At 31.9% G+C, this 13,357-nt stretch overlaps 1 protein-coding gene across 43 annotated transcripts in view; it reads left to right on the top strand.

Annotated features, from left to right (window-relative positions):
* FIP1L1 (factor interacting with PAPOLA and CPSF1) overlaps positions 1-13,357 on the top strand; it is a 64,956-nt gene that overhangs the window by 23,362 nt on the left and 28,237 nt on the right. For 23 of the 43 annotated variants that reach the window (XM_072944101.1, XM_072944072.1, XM_072944084.1 and 20 more), the window contains 3 exons: positions 1,087-1,194; positions 9,946-10,039; positions 11,743-11,899. In XM_072944101.1, coding sequence (XP_072800202.1) covers positions 1,087-1,194; positions 9,946-10,039; positions 11,743-11,899 — 359 coding nt within the window. The remainder of the gene's footprint in view (positions 1-1,086; positions 1,195-9,945; positions 10,040-11,742; positions 11,900-13,357) is intronic. The other 20 variants (XM_072944106.1, XM_072944080.1, XM_072943957.1 and 17 more) reach the window with 1 other exon arrangement.

The raw sequence follows: 13,357 nt of genomic DNA, 5'->3' as shown, positions 1-13,357 counted from the left end.
CTGTATGTATATTCATTTGCTTAATCCTGAAATACACACAAAATAGATTAGAACTCTGCACCTACCATTACAGAAAACAAACGTAATAAATAGAGTTCAAGATTTCGTGGCAGTTTTCACTTATTTAGACTGAGGGTATATAGTCAAAATATTGTACTCAAAAATTTCCTTCAGAGTGGTAATATTAGTCATTTAAAATATGATCCGTTGTTTCTGTTTGTACTTATTTAGTATTAGCATTTCTTTCCTCATGCTTATTGACTTAGTTATTTTCTGCATTTATAAAACATTTAACATAGTTTCAAAGGCAAGGCCATCCAAAAGTATACTCAGATTAGTTGCTCTTCCCCAGTTTTTTCATTCCCATTAATAAACAGTTTTATTTCATCTAGTTTCTGGTTTATTCTTCCTCTGTTTCTTTTTACATAAATAAGCAGATACATAAACATACATATTTTTTCTGTTGCTTTGAAAGACTGTCTTATTAGTCCTTTAAAGGATTGGCAAGAGTATAAATAGCGGAACACCAGAGGTAAAAAACTTTTTTTAGAATTTTACTTTGAAAGACTTTAATTATTTTGAAATGGAATTTTTATGAAATACGTATTTAGGCTTTTATGAAACACATCAGAATGTTGCTGTTAACTGGTTACACTAACAATATTTATTCATATTATTGAAGAAGTAGGGAAAGAAATAACCAAAGTTTTGAATACGGTTTTGTGAAACTGCAGAAATTGTTACTAATTTATAAAAGCACAGAAATTTATTTCTTGATACTGTATGTAACCTGAAGTAAACCGTTTGGTTCTTTTCTCATTTCTGCATTTTGACATCATACTGTCTGTGTCGAAAAATATTCCTAAAAATACTCTAGAGTTAATGTTGATAACAGGCACATCTATATTTGAATACCACTATCAGTCTGAGTCCCACAGCAAGTATTTCAGGTGACTTGAAGAGAATGATACTATAGGAACATGCTTAAGGACTTTAGAAAAAGCATGTCAAGGAAAAGAAGAAACAGAACAAGGGGGGTCAGAGACAACAATATGTAAGAAAAACATAGAAAATTTATCTCACCAGAAACAGCACCTCTTCTCAGTCTCAGACAAGTACTGCCTCCAGAAAAGCCAGTTCAAGCGTTGGGAAGTGGCAGGATCGATATGGGAGGGCCGAATCACCCGACCTAAGGTAAGGCTGTTTTTAAACATTGGATACTCCTGATGTTTAGATCATCAGTGTTGTTTTGTCTTATTAGAAAGATAATAAATTTTGAGTAGACTGTGCCATATTTTCTCCCTAAATTATATTTTTCAGTATAGAATTGAAGGTTTTTTGAGTTACCTCATGAATCAGGTCCTGTCACCTCATGTCTTGCCTTTCATCTCTCCAGCCTTTTGTAGTATATTATTAGTTGCATGGAACCATGCTAGTGGGTGCTAGTAAATGTTTTTTCTTCCCCTTGCTGCAGGTTTAATTTTCCTTTCTCATATCATACCCTATTTAAAAATCCATGAGTGCTTTTCACTATCTGTGGAATAAAATTTAGCCCTCTGAGCCTGTCTTTAGGACCTATAAAATTAGGCTCCACTGAGTCTTTTCAGTCTTTATATCCCAACAGTGCGTTAGCCTGCCATTCTATTAAGTGGGTCTACCAGCTGTCCTAGGAAGTAATATGTACCTTTTACTCATGATCCACCCTCCATAGAATTTTGGTTTGTGTTATAAATCTTAAATTTAAAAAGCATACAACCTTGGATGGGTATTGTAAATTCTCTGAGCCTATAAAATGGGAATAATAATTTCTGTCCTAAGGGATGTAATGAGAAGCAAATATTTTAGGGTATGAAAAATGCATTGCCAACAGTAATCAGTGTAAGCAATTATACTTTTCTTGCCTTAGAAATAAAGACTAAGATACCTTCCTAATTTATCTTTTGAAGTTTTAAATAAGGTGATAGTATATGGGGGTTTATTTTGTCTGCTTTTGTGGTTAAAGAATTTTAAGCTTTCTTCCTGGGCAGTTTTGATGCTAATGTGCTTTAAATTATTTTCACTTACAAACTTTTAAATATGTAAGTTATGATCATATGTCTTTGATCATAACACCTAAAAGAAAAGTAAAGGGAGGAAACACATCAAAATTTTATTTTCTTAGATTTTCTTTTCTTTGAGATTGATCTCCATTATATATTGTCCATGAATAATAACAATTTCTAGTCAACTTGCTTTGATAGGATTTCTTGTTAAGGAGAATAAGTTAGTTATTCTCAAGAGGATATTCATCTCAAAGTTAAAAATGTTTTGACTTTTTAATGGATGTCCAAATGATAAGTATAGTAATTGATGCAGATAAAAATATATTACTTATATTTTTAGAGTAGTGTCAGTTATATGTATTGTTTTAACAGGTTATAGAATGAAAATGTACATATATTACTATTATTTTAAAAGTATTCATGGACATTTTTGCATATGTAGTATGCAGTATAGATTGATCTTAGTTTTTAAAAGTAAAATTCTCCTTGAAGAACCAACAGGAAATTTCAGGAGTTATTTTAAATAAAGAAAAGTTAAATCTGACAAGTGTTGACTGGAGTGTATGAGCCTTTTCACATTTAATGTTCCTGTGGAACCCAAAAGTTTAATAGCAGTGCTAATAATATACTTATAAATGATAACTGATTTGGTTATTATAGTACATCGTGCATAAACACTTTGATTTATATTTAACCCGACTAGCAGCATGGACAGCCTATTTACTCTACCAAAAGGGCACAGTAGAGCTTTCATTTTCATCAAGCTACTGTTGATAATGAATGAGTAGCCATCTTTGTGTAAAAAGAATAACTGCTTTCTTAAACTTAGAGCGTTTTATGGCCCAAGTACTGGATTTGGGTATCAAATTTGGTTTTGCACTTACGTGAATGTAGAATAGTTCTCTAAAATCTCTAGGCCTCTGCTTCCACATTTGTGAAGTGATGCGGCTGGACTATGTTATCTGGAAGACCTTTTTAGTCCTGAAATTCTTTATTTTCTGGCTAGTCCTTGATTTACATGGAATAGGAGATCTAAGAAATTAGGGGATTTGCTGAAATTCATGGCTAATAAGTAAGAGGCACAGCCAGGGCAAGAATTCCTAGGTTTTTTGCCTTCAAATACTGCAGTGCAGGCAAGTTGACTTTCATAAGCAAAGCCATAGAAATACTTAAAATCAGTTATTTTGATGTAATTTTAAACTTTACATTTGTTTCTTTTGCTACTGTTGTATTTTAACATCTGAAATTCTTTTCATATCAATCATTTGACTTGTAATCTTTACTTAAAATAGTTGTGTTTTTAATACAATAATTTATGTCTTGAAATAAAGTAGTTATTTATAAGGAAAATATTAGTTCTTATATCTGAAAGTGAAACATCTCAGTAGTTAGACTGTGCAACTTCCATTACACTACCCCTTCACCACCACTACCAAAAAAAGATGTTTTGGTAACTCAGAAAACTCTCTATTCTGATTTTGTGATTAGTCTCAGGGAATATAGGTAGTAGGAAATTTGACACTGTATTTTCAATGTGTATTTTGTGCTTCTGAAAATTAAATTAAAAAAAATACAGGAAACACACTTTCTTGCAGCATAAGATAGAAAATGAGATTCCAGGTCTTGTAATTAATGTAAGTGAGAAATGGGGAGGGTTTTTTTGAAACATTCCTTAAGTCTCTTTGTAAAGAACAGTTAAACAGTGGTTGAGATCCTGTTCATAAGTTACTATATTGGGAGACCCAGACTTCTTTTCTTACCCTGTTACTCTTAATTTATACAACACAGTATTTTTTCTTAACTCTTCAAGCTAACTATATGTATATAACAGTAACATTCTATTGGTCCGAGTTTGTTTTGTACATTCAGATTTGTAATTCTTGTAAAGCCAGTTGGAAGAATGAAGCAGTTTTAATGAACACAAAAAACTGAAATTGGCAATATGGATGATTGCTATAATCTTATCATAATGTCTAGTTTATTTCTGTATTTTGTTTCCATTTTATAATTTCAAACTGTGCTCTTGTTAGTAATTAGTTGCAAATTCTAGGTTGTTTTATTAAGCTTGTTTTCCAAAATCAGAATACTTTTTAACTAATTGAGGCTCTTGAAAGAGGAATAGTAAAAATTGCTTTATATTGTAGAATCACTGAAATATTTAAACCTGCTTCCATTTCTTATAATAGACAAACTTAAAACTTACAATAAAGCAGAATGTTGAATGAACATGAAATCTAAGATCGACTTCATTTGTTCTTGCACTATGTCTTAATGAAATCATACACTGAAAAAATATACCTGCACCTTCATAGCATGTGAGCACTCTGAATGCATGTTGCTGTATTGTGTAGCTTGTTAAGATTTTATGTGATTGGACATATGAAAGCATTTATTTTTTTAACTACCTGTAGAAGCATATCTTTTTCTATCAATGATACACTTAAGAAATTCAGCTAAGCATAAGTATGGCCGGCAAAGCTTTATTCCAAGCGCTGCACAAAAATGAGTAAACTTGGCTGCCCTAATGAACACGTTTATGTTCTCCAGTGAGTTAAATTTTAGCATATTTCAGGTGTTTTTTTTTTTTTCAATATAGCTGAAAAAGTAGCTTGATATTTTAAAAATTCAGGCCCCAGAAAATTAGCATGGAAAACAACACTGTAGAAGGGAAGGGTTTAAAGTTGTTCATACCCAAGCCTGAATCCAGTGTTGGCACTCTGTTTCACAAATCATCCTCTTTCCACATCTGTGAAAATGAAACTGATTGGACTTGTATCTTACTTGCAATGTACATATGGATGACATAATTTTTAAGCTTGTGAAAGAACTATTGCAGGGCACCCGCTAAAGTTTTAGCTGTCTTTGGATCACTGCTTCCATCATAGGCTTTAAAAATAGTTTGATAGAAAATAAACTGCATGTCCTGAAGACAATTTTTAAGTCCTGTTATTTTTATTTTGGACATGTATCACTTTTCTAGACAGAGTTTTTTATTAAGAAGTCTCTACCTGAAAAACAGAAGATTTTTTTTTAAAAACCGTGTATACAGTATAGAGAATATTACTCTCGTGCTTGTGAAAGTAGGAAAAAAGAAAAAATAGAAGCAGTACTGTCAAGTCCACAAAACTCAAAAGGTCAGTATGAAAATATGTATGCAATGAAATCCGTAAAATAACTGTCGAACCTTGATAGGTATAACTTTATATTTATTGAGTAATAATGAGTTAAATATTAACTTCTATTAACTTCTTTAAATTCTTTCTAGAAGAGGGCAAAATATAAGTTTCTTTTTTGAGCATGCTATTAGTTGTAGTCCTCGACTTTGGCTACATATTGGAATTACATGGGGTGAGCTACAAAAAACGATCGATGCTTAGGCCTCAGAGACTCTGATTTAAATATTTGTTGTGCACTCTGGGCTTTGGGAGGCTTAAAAGCTCCCCAGATGATTCTGATGTGCAGGCAGTTTGAGACTGAATTCTGGCTTGGCATAAAAACTAAAATCAAATGTCAATTGAGCACCTTGGAATTTGAAGTAAGTTGATAGATTTAGCTATAATGAGAACGGATACTTGCATAGCATTTTACAGCCTCAGAGAACTCTTTCCTGTATGTTGTTCTCATTTAATTTATAGTCTCTGCCTTTGAAAATCTTTCTGTTGGTAATCACTGTCAAAGATGGATCATGCTTTTTCTGTTGCACACAGATTGGTAGCTAGTATATTTGCCAAATTGGAATCCTCTGTAATATATTTTCCCTACTCTTGTTCTTACCTCCATCTAAAATGTCCTCCTTTCCCATCCTATGTGGTTAAATCCATTCTACGTGTCTTTCAAAGCTCATTTCTTTCCTAAAGTTGCTTAAAGGATGTCACACCAATTTCCACGCAGAAGTGTTACAGCCATCTATTCAGATGTATGACCTGAGTTAGATAATCATACTAAGTGCATTTGTCTTTAATTTGGGAATATGAAATAGTCACATTCTAGTTTTTATCTAGAGATTCCATCCTTGAACAATCTGCTGCCCAGTTCTTACTAGAGGGTCTGTTGTGAGAAAACTGTGTTCATAGATTTCTGCAAGGATATGTGATTCATTAATTTTTTAATTAAAAAAATAGTGGTTTTTATTAAAAGAATAGTGGTTCTGAACTTTGAAGCAGTAGGCTCTTTGAAAATTTGCTGCAAACTGTGGACTCCTGCTTGAAAAATACATGTATACACATGCATATATTTAGGTTTAGTGACTTCATTATCTCTCTGTATCCCATGTATACTAGTTAAGAACTCTTGCTCAGAAATACCATTAAATCCTTAGATTAAGCTTGGCCATCAAAAGGACAGTGTTTTCAAACCACAACACACTGTTTTGCTGTCCTTATTAAATTACTTTTGTTGAATTGTACACTGTTATGCCTCATCCAGTATTGAGGAACATTTTGAGAAACAGGTCTGTGACATTCACTTTTATTTTTATTGTAGTGATATTGGAGACTTTGTCCCTATTTTCAGTGTATTTCAAAGCATGAGATTGCAATCCGTTAGGAGGGTGTGAAATCAGTTTTGTTGGTGTCAACCACCAAATATTTCTTGGTTTTATTTTGTTTTTTTCCTGTGTTATATTTAAATATGAATAAAATCTTTTAATTTTAATGTTACTTTTTCCTTTACAGTAAGTACTGTTTTGTAAAACTTTTGTTTTTTGTTTATGTGTGTACTGGATTGCTGTGCAAAATGTATTTCTTAAATAACTTTTGTGGTTTTAAAAGTTTAAAACTGCTGTGCTCTATCATACTTTCTCTTAAGATGAACTCGGAGAAATCTTTTTCTTTTATTCTCATAAATGTAAAATGGAAATAATAGTTGCTCCCTCAAGGTTATTATGAGGAGTAAGTATATATAACATGCTTAGAACAGTGCTTTCCTAGCACATAGTAGGTTCTCAATAAATATTAGCTATTATTATTACCAAGAAAAGGAGTCTTTAGAGTTAGTGCTTTGTTTTTACCTTAATGCACATTGAAGACTTTGTTATTAAGAATGTCCTTTATTTTGGCTGTTAAAAGATAGGAAGTTCGGAGATAAATTTGTGACAAAAAATTAATAACTAACCTTTTGTCTATCTTCCTTTGTTTCTGAATTTGTCACTTTTAAGATTTCTGTTGTGTCTATATAAGCAGCTTTCATACCATTTTTGGAACATCGGAATCATCAAAATATGTCATTTTAATTTAATTCCATTAAAATTTCACAGATGCCTTCATATTTATCTGTGCTAGGAGGAAAGGTAGAGGTTCTTGTGAATATTCATTGCCTGTATCAAACTGAAGGTTAATGAAACTGCAGATATCCACCATTGTTAGTTGCTGTCTCTTTCGCCTTTTTACTGTATGATTGAGTCCAGAATATAGAAGAGAATCTTGATGGTTGCATTAGCTGTCTGCTTTACTGAACAGATACATAAGCCCATTTAAACCTGTGCTATGTAGAAATCTAAGTTACAGTAGATCTTCATGGTGAAGCTCTACTAAATCTTTTTGTGCATTAAAATAAAAAGTAGTACATTGTAAACTTTAAGAGTAGTAAGGTTCAATATTGCTTACCATAATATGGCATCTGTGTCAAATAGTAAGGCTTTTTGTTACTTTGATACATATGTATCTGTTATAAAATATTTCTGACAAAATGGTAAACTTCACATTTTCTAATTAAGGTAAATCAATTTGTATGATAAAAATGCTTGAGCAAGGAGGTGTTATATTTATGGGAAAATAAGGAATTGAAGTTTTCTAGACTCCCTCTAACAATATACATTTAAGACTAATTTCTCATTTGTATGTTTTTAGAAACAGTATTTGCCATTTTGAATCTTAGTGATAGAATAACCCATTTAAAGCTGAAGAAACTGATCAGACTTCTCTGGACCATACTGAAGAAACTTTAATAAATGAGTACTCTCACGTGTCCCAGAATATTTGAAAGCAGAAATCCTTAGAAATCCATGGTCAAAGGTTGTAGAATCTTTCCCCTTTTGTTACGTCTAACAGTTTGGAGAATTTGCAATCCAAATTGCAAATCCAAACAAATTTGTGAGAATTTATTCTTGTAGGGAATAAATTTTAAGAAGATAGAGGAGAATCCAGCGATTGAGAGTAGAACAGAATGGAAAAGAAAATAGGAGACTAGAAATAAAGATTTTTACAATGAAGTCTAGGTAGCTATAAATGGTGGGAAATTCTGGCCTCATAATATATACCTTTATCTTTTGGGATGTTGGAATCTAAAATGTATGTATATATGGGAGAGTGCTTTAATATGAAATTATAGTGGTCATAGCTTTGTAATATTTTAAGTTTTAGGAAAAAAATTGGAGGAATATTTGTATTATGTCAGAGGTATTTGAATTTTTCTAATATGTGAATGTTAGGATAGTTTCCCAGCTATACTGAAGGGTACAAGTTAGGTAAAATCACTTTTGATCTTTGAGATCATGAGGGAACTTAGGAGGTCAATGACCCAGGCATAAAATCAGAAAGGCTTGAATATTTTTTAAATGTATTAAAATTATAGAGAACATAAGTCTTAAGTGGGCAAGATGGTAGGTAGGAATTAACTGTGAACTTGAAGACATTTCAAATGCAATTATAGACTTTCTGTAGGGCTCTTTGTTTTTGTGAGCATAAAATTATTTATAGGGCTTTTAAGGTTCACTTGAGACAGAAATTCTTTCCACAAATCTTAAGCTTTTCAAAGGCCACTTATCTCACTGGGAGGCAGCATGGCTCAAGGGAAGAGGTCTGAGGCTTAGAATCAGAAAGACTCTGGTGTGAGAGTTAGTGTTGCCATTTAATTATTACTGAGGTTCATGACATCACTCTGGGCTCTAGTTTTATCATCTCTTAACAGTACACATTAATTTTTTAAGTTGTGTTATTGTGAGGTTTAGGTATAAAATGTAGTCATTCAGCAGACTAACTGCTGTTATCAGTCATTTTAGGAACCTAACTGTGGTGACTGTGGAAGGATCTATGGTACTTTGTTTACTTCTGTAAAGTTTTAAAAGCAGAATTGTTCAGAACTGAAATTAGATGAAAAAAAATTCATCTAATTTGCATCCATTTTTCATTGCCTATTCCCTCGAGTGACTTCTATATCTTGTTAAGTATGTATGTATTTTTAAAGTTCTTAACTACACTAAATGGCTTTTAACATTATTTTACTTTTTAAAATTTAACTTGTTAGATTTTCATATTAAATTTGCAACATTTTTGTGATAGACTATTTTTCCATCTACTTACAAACTTTAACAGTTCTAAATACAATTGGAGGTGGAGCTACCATTTAAACATTTGAATTTTTCTCTCTAAAGGCAAGTTATCAGAAATGGAAAAGTGGTTCCCTTAATCTCTCTAATGGTCAGAATAAATCACTAAGGAAAATATCCTGTGTGTATTAAAATGAACATTATTTCTTTTCAAGCCGTTTTGGAGAATTTTTTTAAAGTTCTGTATGTAATAAAACCATGATACGTGTTAGAGTTATAAGGGCCTAAATTTTTATTTCTATTTGTTCAGCATTTGCTACCCGATTCAATTGCCCAAAGATAAATTCAGTTAGACACTGTTAAAAAATAGTAAATTTAAAAGAAAACATGCAAAAATACTTAAGATTTAGCATTATGATCATTGTTGGGAGTGGTGGTTCTACCTTATTAATAAAACTTAGTTTTTATGACAATGTGAAGTAGCAATATCTAAATGAAGATTTTTCATTGTGTGTTGTGATTTAATTTTATTTTAAATTACATTGCAAAGGGTTTTAGATTTTATTGCTTACCTACGATTTGTATTATTTTTCAAAGATCTAATTAGCTCAAACTGAAGTGATTCAATTTTTGTTACAGGAGATTGCCTGGGGCAATTGATGTTATTGGTCAGACTATAACTATCAGCCGGGTAGAAGGAAGGCGACGGGCAAATGAAAACAGCAACATACAGGTTTAGTATTTTTAAAATTATTATTTTTTTTTAACCGAAGGAATGTATCTGTGCTCTACATATATTCATAGCACTATGCTATGTGTTAGGTGCTACAAAGGGATTTAAAATGTGGAATCAATCATTTTGTTATTACAAAAGCTGTTCCATTTAGAATTTGTAACCTTTGAATCTTTTTCAGTAAGATTTCCTTTTCCTTGCTGTAAATGTGATATATAGGCTCATTGGACTGAAAAAGGAAAATATGGGAAAAGTTTAAAGGAGAAAATAAAACCATCAGTAATTCTGAAACTCTTAACGTTCTGGTAAATTGCTTCCTCGTCAGTGGGCAAGATTGGGATAGATACTACTGTGATTATATTTTTGTGTATCCTTATTTTTTTTAAAATTTGAAATTATCATTTGCATTTTCCCACATTCTCAAAGTATGGTTTAAAATCTCATGATAGATTTATCATACGGCTTTCCGTAATTTATTTAATGTGACATATCTGGGGGAAGTAGATCTCCTTTTTTTCAAGTGAAAGAATGAAAGGGGGTGAGTTATTAGTAGCATGGATAATTGAAGTTTGAACTTGAATAACTGAGACTTCAAGCTATTAGCTTGATCACATGCTTTTCACTATTTTCTTTCTCTGAGTACTTTTAAAAATGTCCAAAGTGTTTTTGATCCTTATTACCTTTAATAAATTAATCATGTAAAATGTTCTTTTTAGCATCTTTAAAGGTAAATTATTTCTAAAATGGAAGATAATCCTCTTATTTCCTATCATTAAAAATGCCCCATCATTAAAATGCCATGATTTCTTAGAATAATTCTGTTTTTTACTTTAAAAAACTGCTTATCAGCATAAGCCTTTCAAAAATTACTATGCTTAAATGTAGGAAAAGTTAATGAAAGGAGGAATTATATGTTTAAATGGTATGGCTTAGCCAGCAAGGATTTGAAAAGTATAAATTAAATACACAACATTATGTTGCCTGTTTTTGCTGTTTTTGTCAAACATGTTTGCACATCAGAATCCCTCAGGGAGCATGTCAGAAATCCAAATTTCTAGGTGCCACTCTCCTGTAGGTTTGTTGTCTGTCCCTTACCTCTTCTCACAGATCAGTATTTTGTAAATATTTTTACGTTTTAAGTATAAATCCTTGTTCTTAAAGTTACAAGGCTCATGTGAAAAAGTTATTTATTTATCTGGCTGCCTGTTAACTTGCACCCTGCTGATGCATGCCTTCGCCTCTTTGTAACCTGGTGATGACAGGCCTTGGTACAGTGACTGTCTGGTTCTGCTGCCATGTTAATTTCTTAATGCTAGTATCTGTGACTAATGATTATATTGCCTTAATTTGAATTTGGATAACAAAGATAATCTTCATTACATTTTATTTATGAAGTACTTGTTTCTTGTTTAGAATATTCTTAAATCCCTTAATTATTTCATAAGAATTTTATTTGTAATGATTCGGTTTTTCCTAGGCTTTGAATATGAACATCTTAAAAAGTGGTGAGTGTATACTCTCATCTGTATCACACAGATGATACAGATGAGAGTATACACACATCACACACATAGAAAAGTTATTCCTGCCTCCCCAAGATAGGTTTGTGAAGAAAACTTACATTGAATGAAATTAATTTACTAAGTTTAATCTTAGATAGGAACATTTATTCATCTTTTTAATTAACTATGCTCTAATTTTAGGTCCTTTCTGAGAGATCTGCTACTGAAGTAGACAACAATTTTAGCAAACCACCTCCATTTTTCCCTCCAGGAGCTCCTCCTACCCATCTTCCACCTCCTCCATTTCTTCCACCTCCTCCAACTGTCAGCACTGCTCCACCTCTGATTCCACCACCAGGTAAATAGTAAATAAGACATTTGATTTTGAAAGAAAAATAATCCATGAGTGTTTTTAAAATTTTTAATTTAACAATTAAAATATATATTTGAACATAGCATCTTTATTGATTGCAACGCATTAAAAGTAACAGGTATGAAATTTATTACATTATATTTTCAGTAGGTTCACACTGAAACAAAAGTATACATGTCTTATTATTTCAGAAAAGCAAAGAGACAGTGTACTAAAATAGAGAAGAATGGACAGATACTTAAATTGTAATCCAAAAATACGATAGTGATCCCCACATTAAAGCTGCTAATTGTAATGTGTAAATCCACGTTGAATTGTAAACCATGTTACCTTGTTTTGAAAAAGTATTTAGATACTTGAAGAGTTGAGGAGGTCAGCAAATTATATCCTGTGCAGAGATTGAAATTAAAATCTCAGTCTGGTTGTCTTTCTTTGTATACTGGTTTCCTTTTAGGAGACTGTTTTGGGTGCCAGGTACCTGGTATTTACTTCTATTTAACAAGACAGAAAATTAATGTCAATTTTTATCATATTCTTTGCCACTTTTGACTTTTTTATTAAAAACTATATCAGTGGCAGGAAAAAAGTCACAAATAATCCCCAAATTTTATACTTTTCAACCTTTCATCTGATGGCCTTTGTTATTTTATTCCCAATAAGCTTTCAATATTTATACCCGTTAACCAGTTTTTAATGAAACTCACAGGATTGATTGAGGTAATAATTACTTTCTGCATTGGAAGAATGCCAGTAGTAAATGTTGTAAATAATCTGCTGGTCCTAACCAGAACTACATGTGCCACTTATGTTAAAATTTGCTTTCTATTAGTAAAATCAGTTTATATTAGAGAGCCTTGTCCACTTACTTTGCATTTGCAAGAGAGTTGTCTTTGTTTTCAGAGGTGGCAGTTGTGATCAGAGTACAGAGGGAATGAATAATCCTTCCCTGTAGTATTCATCACTGGCCTCTAAATTTTAGCTATTGCATCAGCCCCACAACCACAACACCTTTGATTTCCTTCCAGTATCACTTCTGCTTTCAAAAATAATAAGGAAACTTTGAAAAATGACTGTGGCTTTAGGGACTCTGTTGTCTCAAAAATAGATGAAAGAAAAGATTAGATAGTTTGAGTTGCTTACTCCAGACAACATTGTTTCTAAAGTTCAGTGAATTTCTTATTCCAACAATAAATTACTTGTTCTGAAGCACAAACCATTCAGAAATTGTGATTGGGTATATGATTCTTGTCTCTTGAGTACGGTGAGAATTAAGTAAATGAAAAGGGAAAGTAATTATGACTTAGTGATGCATAAATGTGTCCTTTGTTCTATAAAAAAGATGTAGAAATAGTTAATTCTGAACATATCTGATTTAATGAGACTAAAAGATGATCAATGTATGTGATAATAGTCTTTACACTAGATTGCTTTGTTATTTAAATT

The sequence above is a fragment of the Vicugna pacos genome, chromosome 2 (genome assembly GCF_048564905.1).
Source record: "Vicugna pacos chromosome 2, VicPac4, whole genome shotgun sequence".
In the NCBI taxonomy this organism is placed as follows: Eukaryota; Metazoa; Chordata; class Mammalia; order Artiodactyla; family Camelidae; genus Vicugna; species Vicugna pacos.
This window is presented reverse-complemented; position numbering and strand designations above follow the sequence as displayed.